At 35.7% G+C, this 16,862-nt stretch overlaps 1 protein-coding gene and 1 pseudogene across 1 annotated transcript; both read left to right on the forward strand.

Annotated features, from left to right (window-relative positions):
- The first annotated feature begins 6,312 nt into the window (after positions 1-6,312).
- On the forward strand, positions 6,313-11,566 carry LOC132154219 (leucine-rich repeat-containing protein 38-like). The gene is made up of 2 exons (XM_059562802.1): positions 6,313-6,442; positions 9,268-11,566. Exons 1-2 carry the CDS (start codon positions 6,430-6,432, stop codon positions 10,461-10,463), a joined length of 1,209 nt encoding a protein of 402 aa, XP_059418785.1. The 5' UTR covers positions 6,313-6,429; the 3' UTR covers positions 10,464-11,566.
- A 1,888-nt stretch (positions 11,567-13,454) lies between these two features.
- Positions 13,455-16,739, forward strand: LOC132155423 (bestrophin-4-like; annotated as a pseudogene).
- The last annotated feature ends 123 nt before the right edge of the window (positions 16,740-16,862 follow it).

The following is a 16,862-nucleotide window of genomic DNA, read 5'->3' on the forward strand; positions in this document are numbered from 1 at the left end:
GTTACTGGGAAATAATAATTATGCAGTTAATTATTAGACATTTTAAGGTCAATCATAGAAAAGAGAAGAATACATTTTCTGGAGTTTTCTATTGGAGAAATTAAAGACAAGGTTGTGGTGAACATATTTTGATATCCAGTTGAAGGCTATCAATGTTTTGAATTTAACAGGCAATTGAGAGAAATGTGTGCACATAATGAAAAAAAAACAAACAAATAAAGAAAATAAATCTTCCTTCGCTGTACTTGGATATATTGTTTTGGTTGAGATGTTAATACATGTTGAAATGGTTTAGGTTTAATACTTTTCTGACTCTCTAGGGGCATCATTTCTTCTCAAAGTCTGACCAAAACATTTTAGCCTATTTCCTTATGTAAACCTTGCCTTTTTTTTTTTTTTTTTTTTTTTTTTAAGACTTTGATAGTCATCCTTATTAATCCTTGTCTGTCTTTTGTGGTACAGTTTAGATAAATATAAGTCCTCAATAAGGGTTTTGTAATTTTAACTGTATAACAAATGATTTGCATCTGTAAATAGGATAAATCCTCAACATGGTCTACAACAGAAATGATTCATACATTTCTCTAGACATGAGGGCATTTTAAGAAATCACATACATATTTTTACATTTATTATTTTTATTTTATGTGTGTGTGTGTGTGTGTGTGTATACATGCATGTGTATGCATATGTGTGTGTGTGTATATATATATATATATATATATATATATATTTTAGTTTTAAGGATGAAAGATAATCTGGTTTAAGCACTATTGGCTTTTATAATGGGGTCAACAGTTAAATTCATGTTTAACTATATCAGAGATGGCCATAAATTCCATGGAAGAGTAAATTGGTCAGTTTACAATAAAAGTCAATTCACAACTCATCGTTTGCCACTGTAGCTGTGTTATGTCAAGCAGAGGATCATTCCATTACTTTTATTTTGCTTTGGGGTTTACTGAAGATATTAGGCATGAATGGAAGCTAAAGGTTTTACATTTACCAGGAACTGGAAAATTTCTGAAATTCTTTTTGTAAACGCTCTATTAATGGTAATAATGATGATCATGGACTGTATGCGGTCTTTTACCCTTAAAAAGCTCTAATGTCATCATATTTGTGAATGGATTGGTTTGTTTTCCAGACTGTATATTTGTGGTATTTAAAAATGCATAGTTGAAGCTGAACATAATTTAGGTTAATATGATACTTTTGGCCTTTTAGATTTCCTTCTTTTAACACTATTTAAAAGAAGTTAGGGTTTGATTTAGTTTTCAGAGTGAATATTAACAGTTTTGTTAATGGGTTGGTTTAATTGCTCATGACATGAAGAAAGTGATTATTATTATTATTATTGCTTCTACATAATAATTACTTTGTAGAGGAACATTCATGTAACAGTGGCACTAGCAATGCCAAGGTCATGGGTTTGATATCCAGGTTATTAATTCACTGATTGTGTATATTAGATGCAATGCAAGTCACTTTGGATAAAAGCATCTGTCAAATACATCCACTAATTTGAAAATGCATATAATAAATTCATTGACATGTGACAGAGATTGCAAAGTGAACTTTCTGCACAGAGAAAACCGTTAACCTAAAGATATTTAAGACTCCGCTTGGACTTGTGACAACGGACTAAGACTTGAGACGTCACTTAGTCTTGGCCTTGAATTGTTTGAGACTTTTATTAGACAAAAGACTTGAGTGTCGTTGGAGACTTGTAAACTTGTCTGGGTGATATGACAGTTTATCTAACAAAAAATTAATATATATATATATATATATATATATATATATATATATATATGAAGATGAGACATCCAGCAATATGCACAATCTAAATCTTGTGATTTATAAAGAGCAGGACTAATGATCTGCTGGGTCTTAACAATCCTTATTGTTGCAGAGTTAAATTTAGGCAAAAATAATAATGTTTTGTCGAATCTGATGATTTTGGCTGCTCCAGTATATGTTAGCAGCATTGTTGCAGTGCTGTGAATCACTACAGTGACAAGTTATTTTTATTGGCCATTTAATACTCCAAAAATTCCTTTAAACAAACTCTTCAGTGACTGTCAAATCCATTTTCATGTCCATGTAAATGTCTTGAAAGCATTATACCACTCATGCTATTTGTATTGCTGTGGTTTAGGTCCACTTTTAAAGTTAATTGAATGTGAGGATGATTGTGTTGACAGGGACAGGAAATTCAGACTTTAAGGTTCCAGTTGACTCTGGCTTTAACCGTTTAAAAAGAACAGACCTCACGTATTGGGCCTTCATGCCTTAAAGCCGAGATTCCAGAAACTTTTATGGAATGCTGAGAAATTTGTTTTGAAACCAACAAGAACACAGTGGGTCCAAAATCCAGTTTTATTTGCGTGGTGTGCTTTATAGGTGAAACTATATTTAGATTTGTCTTTTTATTAACTTCTCTTCCTCCAACCACGAGAAAGCATCCATTTACATTTTAAAGGTTTATTTACAGTAAGCAAATTTAAAGGAGCTGAGGTTTGGAAACCTGATTGAAAATATACTAGGGCAGTTTTCTTTTTTTAATATGGCTGAGGGCTTTTAAAAATTGTTCCCCATTCACACTGTGAAATAAAGGTTGTCTTTTTTTTTCTTTTTTTTTAATAGATAAAGCTAAAACTGTTAACTGAGTTTAACTGAGTATCACATGTTACATTTCACTGTAAAATAATGTAACATTATGCCAAATGATAGCTTAAGTAAAATGGTATATTTATTTCATGAAATATATGGTTATAAAGTAATACAAACACAAATATGCCATCCCATAATAGCTGAAACTTTGTCACCATATTTTTACACCATTTCTAAACCATACATTTTGCATGATATTTCTTTACAAAGCACTTGCATTATTAGTGCCTCACCATTTATTTATATGCAAATCACTATTATTTATATATATTTTTAAAGATGTATGCCCAAAATCTTTAACCAAAAACATTAGCATGCCCTCCTCCTGGCTCCATCTCTTCTCTGATGTGTGTGCTGGCTCGAGGGCTGGGTGATCAGATTGTCCAATGTCTAGATGAGTTTCAATTCTTTGGTTTAATTATCACAGCAGGTAGCAAACGATAGGATCCAATCAATGCCCAATACACCAAATCAAGTCACTCCATACACCCCCCCACACACACACAGACACACATTTTATAGAGGAATGAGTAAAAAAAATAAAAAATAAATCAACATTATTATATAATCAAATATTATACCATTAAGTCACAACCAATTAACCATGTCAAATTTAAAGAGGTCTCCTTAAACGCCAGGCCATTGGGAGATGTGTGGAGTGTGTAAGTACTGGCTCCATGTACTGTCCGTCCGCCCGCCGTATGCAGTAGAGAAGCTCTGTCCATGTCTGGTAGTTTGGATACAACCACTGTCATTTCAGTGGAATTTACACTAGCTTGTAAATGTTTGGACTGACGGGGGTGGCAGTGCGGTCGGCCTTTGTTCTTTAGTGATGCTTCCTTCCGTCAGTCCTTTAATAACAGTCAGTAATGTGAGATGCCAGGTTCCTTTTATATTGTTCATTTATGTTCCCAGTGAGACAGAAGTCCACGTATGCAAACACTTCCATTACTATAAAAAAAATGTGTGTGTGTGTACTGGTGCCACAATATGGGCAGTGGACCACTGTGGAGCTCCCATATACTGGTATATATTTATACTGTGTCATCATGAAGTTTAGTGATAATTAAAAAAGCATATGAAAATATAATTTTCATTTGTTTAATGAATCTTAATGTTGTGCCAAGGCACATTTTATATCGTGTTACATTTATAATGTTTGTTCTAGAATAGAAGTGCTCTGTAAATGAAGACAGAAGTATTTATTGCTAAATAAGTAGTACTCATTTCCCAGTTAGATTACACAGCTGTGTTTAGCAATCTGTGTCAATATTAAAATGGAAGAATTCCTTAAATGAAATCATGTGGTTTTCTCATCCTTATGATTTTGTTCCAGTTTTTTTTTAATTTTTTTTTTACTCCTTTTGTAATGAGTGACACAATATTTTTTTGAAAGAATCACAGACAACAGCACATTTAGTGAACCACTACAACAGACAACAGTCTGATAAAAAAGTTAATTGAGTGCAAAAGGTCAAGATTCTGCGTGGTCAGAGAATCTTATTAGGCTGATCACACTGAATCGGTCCACTGGTCATGCCATGGTTTTCCCATGATTATGTGGAGATTTCTTCTTATTTTTTTGTTTTGTTTTTAAATCCATGGGTAAACAAATGCATTTGTTAAATAGATCAATATTTATTGTGTGTGTCTCTGTGCGTTTAATTAGACATAAAATAGGATTCTAAATTGTGGTTTTCAGAGTAATGTATAATTTATTTTCGATATTTTGTCAGACATTAAGTCATTGTAATTTGCTAATAAGGTTCCTCGCCACTTATTCTGTAAGAGTAAACCACTGTGACCCATATGTTTCTATTTAAATAACATTTACTGTATGGAGGCATAAAGTTAACCCCCCACACACACACACAAAGCTTCTTCCAAGAGCAGAAGTGCTACACTTTCTCCTCTTTGGTTTTATACTTTAATTGTATCTTCATTTACAATGGTATAAATACAATGTGTGAAAAGGATTTTACATGTCAAGCCTTTTTAATTGGTGCATTCAAAGCAACAGCTGTGCCCCTGGCCAGCTCAATCGTGGCAGCACATCACTGTATCACTTGAGCGAATGTGTTCAAGCGCGCATGAATTAACCACAGTAGTGTTGGACAGGAGAGACCTCTTAAAGACTCTTCCCCACTGTTCCAGGCCTGCTTCTCATTAGCTGAGGGATGTCGTACTTTTGGTACCAGATCTCTGCATCCTCTACTGCCAGAGGTTCCAATCAATCTGCCAGGGCACAAATGTCTCACTGTTCATCTTTAATTCTGCAACCTCTCTCTTCGTTGGCAGGCTGCTGCCTAAACCAGGACAGTGGGGAAGTGGGAATCGTCCCCCTCCCTGTCCTGTTCCAGCTGGGATCTATGAGCGCTGCCTCAGTCAGATCTGCTCTCTGTAGACTGGAGACACACCTTTGGTCCACTGCACCTGAGAGGAAGTGCATATCTCAATGTAGACTCTTAACAGAGAACTGTGTGAGGTAACACCTCCTCTGAGAGATTCCTGGAGCAGCGAGTCAAAGATCATAGAAACTGCTCAGATTGGGCACTGATGATGCAGCCTTATGATTTGATGTTAAATAGACACTGTAATTTTCACTTTAAGTGTGCACAGAGAATGTTGAGGAGAGATGCTGTTTACATTGTGTTGGAAACATTTCTTTATATTTTGTTGTATGTTTAAGCATTATATTCTGTCTCCATATATGTGATGTCAGTATCACATTACATGGTGTACCATTTTGCCTTCTTTCTAAAATAAATTGATAAATAATTTCTAAAATCAATCAATCACTCTGTCCGTCCGTCCGTCCAAGGTGTTTTTTTTTCACTCTCGGACGTTTGACCTTAAAATTCTCGTCTGCAGGCTAACAGAAGAAATGCTACTGAATGCTAGCTCTGCCATCTTGTGGTTGTTAACTCGAATATAACGCCTGTAAAGTTTGTCTTTTTTTTGTTTGCACTCAAACAGTAGGCTAGTTTATGTTTACTTAAACTGAAAACCAGCTCTTATTATTATATTTTTCGTAAAACGTTGTTTTTCAGCTATTGGTACGATTTTTAAGTTGCCATGAAACAACAAATAAAAAGGAAAAACACTATAAAGTAAAAACGTGAATTTCGGCGCCGTGAACAATTGCTAAACGTTATCACGCTCAAATAGGTTAATAATAAAAAATAAACATTTATTTATGATAAAGTGATAAATACTCTGACTAGTTATATTTTGTCAAGGTACACAGCATGCGTGATATTGCTATGGTTACCTCTTCGGTGGAACTCGGTTATCGCGAGCGTCTTTAACACAATAGTTTGCGGACTTTAATTTGACTTTTGGGATGACTGGATATGTGTTTGAAAATGCTGTTGAGACGAACATCCTATGCAGTCTAATGTAAAATGAACATGCTGTTTTAAGAGATTCCTCTCCTCTCCCTACCATTCAAGACAATAATGAGGGTATCAGACAAGTAAATGACGGAGGTCTGCCTAAGTTTCTTTCCCTCTCTTTATTCACTCACACACTTTCCCTCCGCATCACACACACACAGGAAGCAGAATTTCCACACAATTCCAGCCTGTGTTGTGTTGATCAGGACACACCCAGGCCCAGCGCTCGCGCGCGCGCGCACACACACACACACACACACACACACTGTACAGTAGAGAGCGATGGGACTGCTGCTCTGCGCGCGCATTGTGTCGCGGTGATCTGTATGAATGACAGTTCCACCAACACATCACAATCATGACATGTGAAGGTAAGAATCTCTTTAAACACTTCTTGTTCCGGTACGACTGCACCAATGCATTGTACCTGTGTGAATTTAAGTGAACTTAAAATTGCTTCGCTAAAATACTTTGAAGACTACATGGAGAGAGCTCCTTTAGTCAATAATATGAATAATAAATATCTAACGTTGACCGTTTCTGCTTTGCATTTTACTGGATAGTGTTTTGTATCGATTAGTTGTTTTATGTTATGTTGTTGAGCAGACGCATTGTGAAGCTGTGCGCCTGAGTAAAATAAAAGATCCGCTATCTGAGAGGAAACTGCTGGAACTGGGTGTAACAGTGCACATTGTTCTGCCCTGAGATCACGTAGGATAGGTTTAAACATACCCATCGCTTAATACATTAGTTCGTGCATTAGGAAAACTTTTACTTAGTAGCCTATGCACATCATATAGTATAAGAACCACCCCAACTTGTACCTTTAACCTCACTGAATTGATCTTCCTTGCACAATATATGGATAAATCAATCAGTCAAAATGACTGTCATGGTTTTACAGAAAAAGTGTCTTTATTCCACAAAGCTTAGGCTTTGTAAAAATCTTATTTTTACAGGCCCAAATGTTTAGTCATTTTTCTTTTTATGTGAGCTCATATTTACAGGACTAGTACAGTTAAATTTACTAATAAATGAACGAGTCCCTCAACTTCTCTCTTGTTGTCACTGTCTATTCGAATAGAAGGGAAACACAAAGACCGGAACTGTTTTATTAACAGTTAGTTAAAAAAATAAAATAAATACAGTCATAGCTAAAAGGATCCAGTTGTTTGTTTTTGGTCAGGTTTTTCATACATTGTTGGAACCTGCACACCACAGAAAGATTTCTGTGATGCTCTGGTTTATGCGTACGGGATAGAAAATATCATTAGCTCACTGTCAAACAATAAAAGTTGATGGAAATTTTCCATGGTGATTGAAAACAAACCTGTGTGCATGTAAGAGAGAGATCAGCACTTATCTACTGAGATCAAAATGTAGGTGATTGTTTTATTAGGGCTTACTTGCTCAACTTAAGCCAGTATTGTTTCTCCAGTCAAAGAATTTAGAGCACATTATCAAGGACTTAATGTGGATTTGGACATCTCAGAATAAATCTGCAAATTTCTCAACAGTTATACTCCATTACCTATCATTACTTCATTATAGAATTAACTTAATAGTTGTTTTTCTGTATTAATCTAGATTTATGATGTTTGTCACTGGTGCAGATAAACATAGACTTTTAATTTCAGCGACAGAAAATCTCTTGGCCGGTGTTGGGTAAATAAATAGCTGTTGATGATATCTGAACTAAAAGGAGTGTTTCAGCAGTATTGGATGCAAGGCTGGGTTGGCCTGGTTCCTCACCCCTCATTCCTGATCTGGATAGTCTGTGTTGTCAGAGGGTTTGCACATTCCACTCCCATTGTTTACATCAGGAAAGTCTGATGCCAGGCCTATACTTGCAGGGGAACAAAAACATGTGTAGTCCTCTCCACAACAGGGGGAAATATACTGGAGTAAAGTTCTCTTAAAGATAACAGAAGATGAATTAGCTTTTTTGTGAAACGAATCATAAAAAAATGTTTACTAATAAAACAAATAAGTAGTCTAAAACCTAAAAGTATTATTTTTTACTAATAAAAGTGTAGAGCATTTTAAGAAAATATTGTTATACATGCAGGCAGTGATCACTGACACTAATCTGTGCATACATTTATGTTTTCATAGGTTCAGAAATTATATTACACACTTCTGTTTAATTTAAATGAACAAGAAAGCACTTATTGCTGCACAGCCAACAAAGGATGTGTGTGAAATATTTGTTCAGTTCCCAATCAACCATGAGCTGGCTGGTTGCCAGATAAGATGTTTCTCCGTGAAGTGTGGACTCCTGATCCCAGACTCACCTAATTGCCATGCCAACTCTCACACAAATGACAACAGAGCCGAAGCCCCAGCCATGTTACTATGCACACGGGATCTTTACCTCTCTTCATGCTCAACCTGAGCGAGCAGATCCCTAGAGGTCGAGCTAGAACACAACAGAAAGAGAGAGAACATAATAAGTGTGCATGTGATATTTCACTCTTAAGATGTAGAATCAGATAACATGAAATCTGTAAGTCATTTGTTGGGTGACTGTGTAAACTCTGCTTTTGGTTAGCACTTTCAAGACTGTTTGCTTTAGTGGTCCGATTTGTCGGCATTATCTCTGATCATCTTTGATATGCATTGAAACGTCCAATGTTATTGGCAGTATCAGTTTTATTGACAATATAACAAATCTTTGGAGTCTTCCACCCCAAACCTAAAAACTTCTCAACTTTTCAATCATTTAGTAAAACATATATATATTGTATATATGTTTATTGTATATTATATATTGTATATTACGATAGTTTATAAAAAAAACAGCTGTCCCACTGCAAACAAATAAAAAATAAATAATGATAATAATGATTAAAATTACTTTTAGGCCATATTAAAGCTTGGTTAAAATAATAGAATTCTTTGAAAATAAATAATTGAATGGCACCAGGATTTCACATAGAAAAAAAACTATTATAATGTCAAATTATTTAAGTGGATTAGGTAAATCTGATGGCACACATAATAATACAGTAAAATCATCCTTTTAGTTAAGTATTTTATGAGGATTTGTAAACATAGCCTACATCTCTCAACCTGTTTTAGATGATGTGAGTAAATGAATGTTTCAGTTTTAGGAGTGTATTGCAATGCTTCTCTGTTTAAATATATGATAAGTATGAAGCTTTTTCTAATCCTTGTTTTTTTTTTTTTTTTATAGGACTTGTCTTTTTATGCTGGCTGGTGATTCTTCAAATGGTGCATGTGACTGAAGGAAGCGCTAAGGAATGTGGGTGCCCAGCTGCCAGCATTTTGTCTCACTTTCCATCTGAGGTACCCAATGACACTTGTTGCTTGAACTACTCAGGATCCACATTCAACCATGTGACCTGGGCAGCCTTTTTGTCACATAAACACTTGCAGGTTATGGACTTGACTAACTGTAATATCAGTCACATTGATCACAGTGAGGTCGGTGATGCTGTCATTTTATTGAGAGAGCTGTATCTTAGCCACAACAGACTAACATCACTGCCAGCAGACTTTCTAGCTAAAGCCTATAGTTTGGAAGTGCTGGATCTGGGAGTGAATCATCTGAAACATCTGCCCGAGCAATTTCTGCAGAGCTCGAACAATCTGCGAGCGCTGACCCTGGGATGGAACCAGCTGAGCACTCTACCTCATTCAGTGCTTAAGCCTTCACTAGAGCATCTGGAGCTCACCGGAAACCCCTGGGCCTGCACATGCTCGCTGTGGGAGGGTCTTGAAGGTGCTCTGCACGACAACTCCAGCAGCCTTCATGACCTCGTAGGTAATCTGACCTGTGACTCTCCTCAGAATCTTGCAGGAGGGACGGTTTGGGCTTTGAAGACCAGTGACGTGTGCCATTTGGCCAACCTGACCGCTCTCTTCATCCTGCTTCCCCTGTTCCTCCTCCTCAGTTTGGTGCTCTGCTGGTGCTGTGGGAGTAAGAAGAAGAGGAAAGAGAGCTCATCCTTCAGCCCGACTCGCAACAGATCCAACAACTCCCATTGCAACGGACGGTGGCCACATGCCAAACTGCCCACTGGGGATTCAGCAGTGTCTGTAGACGGTGGAAAGGAGGTCATCCTGAGGAACCATCTGATGCTTCAGCCCTCATCCAACTTGATGGACAGCACTCATGATATTTATGAGGAGGTGGAGATCAAACTGGGCTCTGTGGACTCTCTGGCCCCTCCGCCGTCCACTTGCTCCACAGAAGGGACCGCGGGAAAGCAAGACCTGGATACAGTGAGTGTGAGTGAAGTGATGAAGGACTCAGCCGATCGGGAGAAGGCGTACCTGACCCAGTCCACTGAATACTACAGCCTGGTTCCTGGGATTGAGATCGAGGACTCCGATCATGGAGAGTATGAGAGTGTGGACCTCTCGTGACAGTACAGGAAATGATGCGTTTGATTGACACACGCAGAGATTCTATCAGATACACTGGAGTTTTGTCAAGTCTGAAGGTGCAGCCACATTTACAGATTGCTTGGCGAAATTTCATGGGTGAATCCAGTCATTCCAATAAGAATCTGCAAAACAGGGCGAAACAGACGTCTCATGTTCAAGTTGACGACATAAATTCTCCTGACTGACCAACAGAAAATGACATCTGTGTGAGCAGCACTACTGACAATGGACCACACAAAATGTTGTTGAAATTTCGCTAATGTGACAGCACCTCCGGTCAGGACGTTTTCCCTTTGGTTGCAAATGCACTGTGAACACTGACGTTAAAGCAAGTCACTGCACCAGTCCAAAGCCATTATTTTAGCATACAATTGGAGTGAATTATTGTACTGATAAAGTCTCAAATGGAGCTGTTTGCAGACTCAGTCTGTTGCCAGGATAAGCTATCATATAGTTGTCAGCTGGATATTTTCATTATATTGAGATTTTTATATCTTTGTCTCTACTGTAACTTAGATGGAAGTTTTATGATTGTAATATTACTTTGTGTTTCACCTTCAGTTACAGTGTTTAGTGTCAATGTAAAATGTATTTGGTGTCACACATAACATATATATATATCATCATGAAGAAGAAAAGTAACAATAGAGAGCAAGAGAACATTAAACAGAAACCAAGTCCATCCTCTGGTCTTTAACTTAAATAATCAAATCTGCTAAAATTTGATGTATAATGGACTTAACATTTCTCTCCTACATAGAATTTTGGAGGGTTACTGTTTATGTAACTATGTAGCCTCAGCTGGCCATAGCTGATGTCATCATTATTTTGACCTTGCTAATAATTAATTTATTCTTAGCAAGTTAAAAACTTGTTTAATCAAATAAACAGAAACTGCTAAACTAGTAAAATGAAGTGGCTTTCAGATAAGATCAGGCTGACTCAGCAAGTAAAAAGCTGATTTTGTTCTACACCATACAGAACAAATAACACTCAACTTTCACCTATAAAATTACTTTAACTGTCTTTTTGTTCATTGAAATAAAGCTGATATCAAATAAAATGTAAATATTAAATGAAAATGAGAAGTGTTGCCATGGCATTTACTGTAACTGAAGTAAAATAGGTTTAAAGATGAAGCACTAAATTACTAAGTCTAAAACTGGATAAAAACAAATAAATTTAAACTAAACAGTAATATATATATATATTATAATAAGATATATAATATATATAAACTAATACAAATAACAGAAGTACATAAAACATCAAATGAAATTAAACTGACAACATTAAAACTACATTACATACAGTTAATACAATATCAGTATTTAAGTACTACTATAACACTGTCCAAGTCTATATTGACAAAATGACAAATCTAGTCCAATTTCTATCAAGGCCAGTAATAAAAATGATGGTCAAACACCACTGAACAAAACACACAGTTTTTGTTATCTTGGGTGCATATGAGTTACACTGGACTTTCTGTGTGAAATTATTATTATAATTTGCGACATTATCAATCAACTGTGGAAAGGAGACATTATATTTCATTCTTGGCTTCAAATAAATGCTTTTTTCACGAAGTTGTTGTTTTGCTAGTTTCTGAGATTTTTAACCCTTTTTAGTGTTATTTAATCGGACTACAGGCTCTAATCATTGAGCTGTGAAAACATTTCAAATGTGTTTATCAGTCCTTACTCAGTCCTAAGGGACCAAGTATAAAATGAATATAGCCCTTCCAGTGTCTCACATTGGCCTTCACAAGATCTGCTTCTGTGTCCCCATAAGGCCCCAGCCTATTCTGAAATCACTCAACAGTAACAGAAAGCCAGCTCTGATTTCCTCCTGTGTTGGAGTTTGTAATTATATCATTGGGTTACTCCGTCCCAGTAAAACCTACAGAGCTGTAATGGCCTCACAGACATCTCTACATGCCCTGCTCTGGGACACCGTCTTATATTTTGGGCTCTGTGGGCACTTTAGAGTTGTGAAATTTCTATTTTTAATGCTTGCTTGATCAGCTACAATTACCACTGAGACAAAAAGCTTGTTCTTTTATTTGGCGATCTAATTATTTAAACCATCACTGCAATTATGAACATGCCTTCATTTAATTTATTAGGTCATAAACATTATCAAAGTTTTGCAAATTTTAGCAAATACATTAATTTAGGGATACCCATAAGGGTTTTGCTAAAATGAAGGGGAAAAAAATTGTGTTTCCTGAAGAACCGCTTCAAACTAAGATATCAATTCAATAGAATATGTTTGATCAATACATGTATGATAATGATATAATCTACTATTACAATTACGACTTAAGGTCTTTTGGGAAATCCATGTTTTATTGCATATGCTGTATCTACGAATTTCTAAATACATTTTATACTCGCTGTTATTTAATATTAATGTTAACATGCATCACACTCTTAAAAATAATGGTTATTCTTTAGCTGCATCTATGGTTCCATTGAGAACCTTTAGCATCCATGGAACATTTCCATTGCACAAAAGGTTTTTTAGATCATTCAAATGTTCTTTACACTAAGAAAATAAGTGGTTCTCTTAAAACTTTTTTGTTGTTGTTGTTTAACTGAAACAATTATAGATTAACTTGAAAGACAAATAGATAAATACCTATAGTCGTAAATTATACCTCTAATGTGGGTTTTCCACAGTAATCATTCATAATGATGATACAGACCTGTGTGGAACTGACATTGACCATGAACATGTTCTTTAAAACTGGGTTCCCAAACCATAAACCACAGGATTGATTGCTAGCTCCACATTAAAGAGATATAAAGGAAGAAAACAAAGAGGTGTGTTTTCTCTCTAAAACAAGACAAGCTTGAAGCACTAAGGTAAGAACAAAAAAGTGACAATTCTGCATAACATGTGTCACTGAATTGTGAAAACGTCTTCATTCTTTGAGTTGTTGTTGTTGTTTTTTAGCATTCCACCATGAAAGTATCCTACACACTTAAGGTTTCCAATGCTAAGTTTGGAGGCTTCTCAAAGTTGCTTTTCCGATGGAAAGGAAGCATTTACAAGCTTCTTTACAGAGAATTCCTGGTCTTCTGTTTACTGTACGGCTTCATCAGTATTCTATACAGGTATAATGACATTCCAAAATCAACATTTTTTAACAGTTGCACTTTCTTTGGCTGATGATTTTTATCCAGAGCAAATTACAAGCAAGCAATGGTACGAGTGCCAAGTCATAAAGAGATGCCACTTTTTGTATTGCCAGCAGTATATGCTGCAAAGCCAAGTTTTAACATTAACTATAGGAAACAAATTTAATGCTAATTATATTTAGTAGAAAGTAGAGGCATTTCTTTTTAAGTAATGGTTTGAGGATATAAATGGCCTTGGTTATTAAGTGCACACATGAAGTGCTGTTGTCTATCCTCACCCTGCGCTCCATCAGTACATTGTGGAGGCTGGTAAGAACTTTGCATCTGAAAATGTGTGCGAGGAATAGAAGTACTATATTACTTTTCAAGGTGTTTTCCACATAAAGCAAAGAGCCTTCGCATTGTTTCCTGCAGAAGTATTATTATTAATATAGCCTACTATATATAAACTATGTAATGCTATAGAAAAAACCTTCTTCATATAGACAAAAATGTAATTATAGCTTACAGTTCAGTAAGTGAGTCAATCAATGATTTATTAACTGCTCTGATGTATCTAATTATGTATCTAACCAGTGCATTTGGCAGAATTATATTTGGAAAGCATTTATTTGACACTGCTTTTATTTTATTTTTTGCAGGATTCATGCATTCAAGCTCAAGAAACTAAACCATCTGTATTCTGACTTCAACAAATACTGGATGCCACTTGCATGGTTTGCTAATCTGGCATCACAAGCGAGAAAAGAAGGGAGTGTGAAAGATGATATAGCATTGCGACTTCTCATGGATGTGAGTGCATTTAAACATGTCATGAATATGTGCAATAAAAGCACAATAATTCCTTTTTTCTAAATAACTATAGATCAAAATGCAGCATGCTCTTCCACTATGACTGGATTAGCATTCCCTTGGTGTACACACAGGTGAAGCTCATCCGACAGATCATCTCACTTCTGTTTGGATGCAGGTGACCGTGGCTGTGTAATTCTTTTTTTACATTCTACCTAATCGGGCGCCAGCTTGTGAAACCTGATGAAGACAAAATTCAAAATTCCTTTATGTCCCCATTTTCACTCTACTGGAGTTCTTTTAGGCTGGCTGGTTAAAGGTATGATTGGTAGTACAAGAGTACAACAAAATTGGTTTGATTTCTCTAAAATTAAGGGTAGGCTACACATGTTCTTAAAGGTAGGCGAACTTATTATCAACCCATTTAGAGATGACAATGATTTTGAGACCAACCAACTCCTAGATCGAATCATTCAGGTTAGTAAATCAATATTCCGTTTCAAAGTATGCATAATAATGGATACTAACCACAGGTGCAAATGTTTTCGATTTTATCTAGGTTTCCATGCTAGCTGTAAGGACAAATACTGGAAGGACAAGGGTCCTTCATATCCTTCAGCTACTATGAAGCCTGTCTTCATTGGTTCCACACATGACATGAGGAACTATGACGAACTGCAACTCCTGTCCATAATTTATTAACATTTAAAATGTGTAAATATCAAGGGGCTAGATTAATATGTTTGGGGAAAACATAAAAAAAAAAAAGATATGTAATGTTTATACTGCCGACATTCAATGTATTATTCCAGTCATGTAAGTCAGTTGGTCACTTAACTTTAATAAGCAAATGTATAGGTCAAGTATGCAATACTTGTTTAACCCTCAGGTATTGTTCATTTGGGGGTCACACATGTGTTGTTCACAGTCAAAAGTCCGAACACCTGAAATGTAACTTTTTTTTTTTAATTTACAGTAAAATCAGTGTCATCTATTTTTGTTCAATATTTTTTATTTTGTATTCTCAGAGAATTTCATGATACTAATTAATAATCATGCAATAATTATATATATTTTTCTATTACTTTTCTTTTCAACTATGGCAGTATTTCATGATAAAATAGAGACAATGCCTTTAAAAATCAAGTTTTGACGGCAGTCTAGTGCCATCTGGTGGAAGTAAATTAAGAAAAACCACTAGATAGGACTCTATATAAAAAGGCTTATAAATTCTAGCCGTTTTCAAATATATAAACTTATTTTTATGAAGTTGTGGATTTGGATATATATTTAGAATTTTTGTAAAGGTTTAGATTTTTTTGTTCGAAATGTCAGTTTTTGCATTAATTTTACAAGTCAAACCTGAACACAGAAAGAAATATTTTGTTACCCATATCAAGATTCACGAATATGTAACAAAAATTAACAGGAATGCTTTGTCAGAGGTTAATAAATCTGATTTCATCCTTTTATTTGAGTCTTCTGGCTCAAATTTGTCATATTGTTACAGCCCCATCTGTTCCATTTGTGTTAACAATAGTGTTTTGTAAGTGAGTGTATGTGTATGTATTTGTGTCCCTTTTGTACTCTTGATGTTTTAGAATAACCTCTTCCTTGGTGTCTGTGTTTTACTGCATTGTGGCTGAATTGATGAATAGAACATGCTTTGTGTTAGTCACACTATCATATGTGAGTGTGCGTCTCTTTTGCACTCATAAAGTGTCACTTTTTGCTTGGTTATTAAAATTATTATTATTTTTTTTTACCTCAAACAACACAACACGTTCATTTAGATTCCTGGAATCATTTTTTTCCCCCCCACATAGTGAATGGCATAAAAGTTATGTTACCATTCTGATGAAGTAGCGAACTTAATCAAATGCACAAAAAAACTGATATTTGAAACTTGTATATTGTAAATTCATGTATAAATCCTTGAAAATGTGATTTACTCTCTTAGGGATTTCTTACATTATTTACCAGTATTCTGTATTTATTAGGATTCTGGAGGATAACGAGGAACCTTTAGCGGCACCCAAGACACAAATGCTTGCCTTCAATGTGGGGCCGACTACACAAAAAGTAGAAAAGCAGAAGAACAAGAGCTTATGTCTTTGCTGCAGATCTAAATGTAAAAGAGAGTGCTCACAACTTGAACAGCCTTCCAAAACCATCATCCCATCACCACTGCAGCAACAAAACCTGATGGTCCACTTGGTCACCTGAAACTACAGGACAGACAAACCAAGACCCATAGAAAAATACGTAACTGCCGATCAGATTTTACTTGGCATGTTTTTGTTGGGATGGTCAAGGATGAGAGGATACTTGCTATGTATACATTATCATTCAAAAAGGTTCGGGGTCTTGACGAATTAAATGTTTATTCTTTAAAGCTGCATTAATGTATTTATACATTAATTGTATAAAATAAGAACAG

The sequence above is a fragment of the Carassius carassius genome, chromosome 12, assembly GCF_963082965.1.
Source record: "Carassius carassius chromosome 12, fCarCar2.1, whole genome shotgun sequence".
Classification (NCBI taxonomy): Eukaryota; Metazoa; Chordata; class Actinopteri; order Cypriniformes; family Cyprinidae; genus Carassius; species Carassius carassius.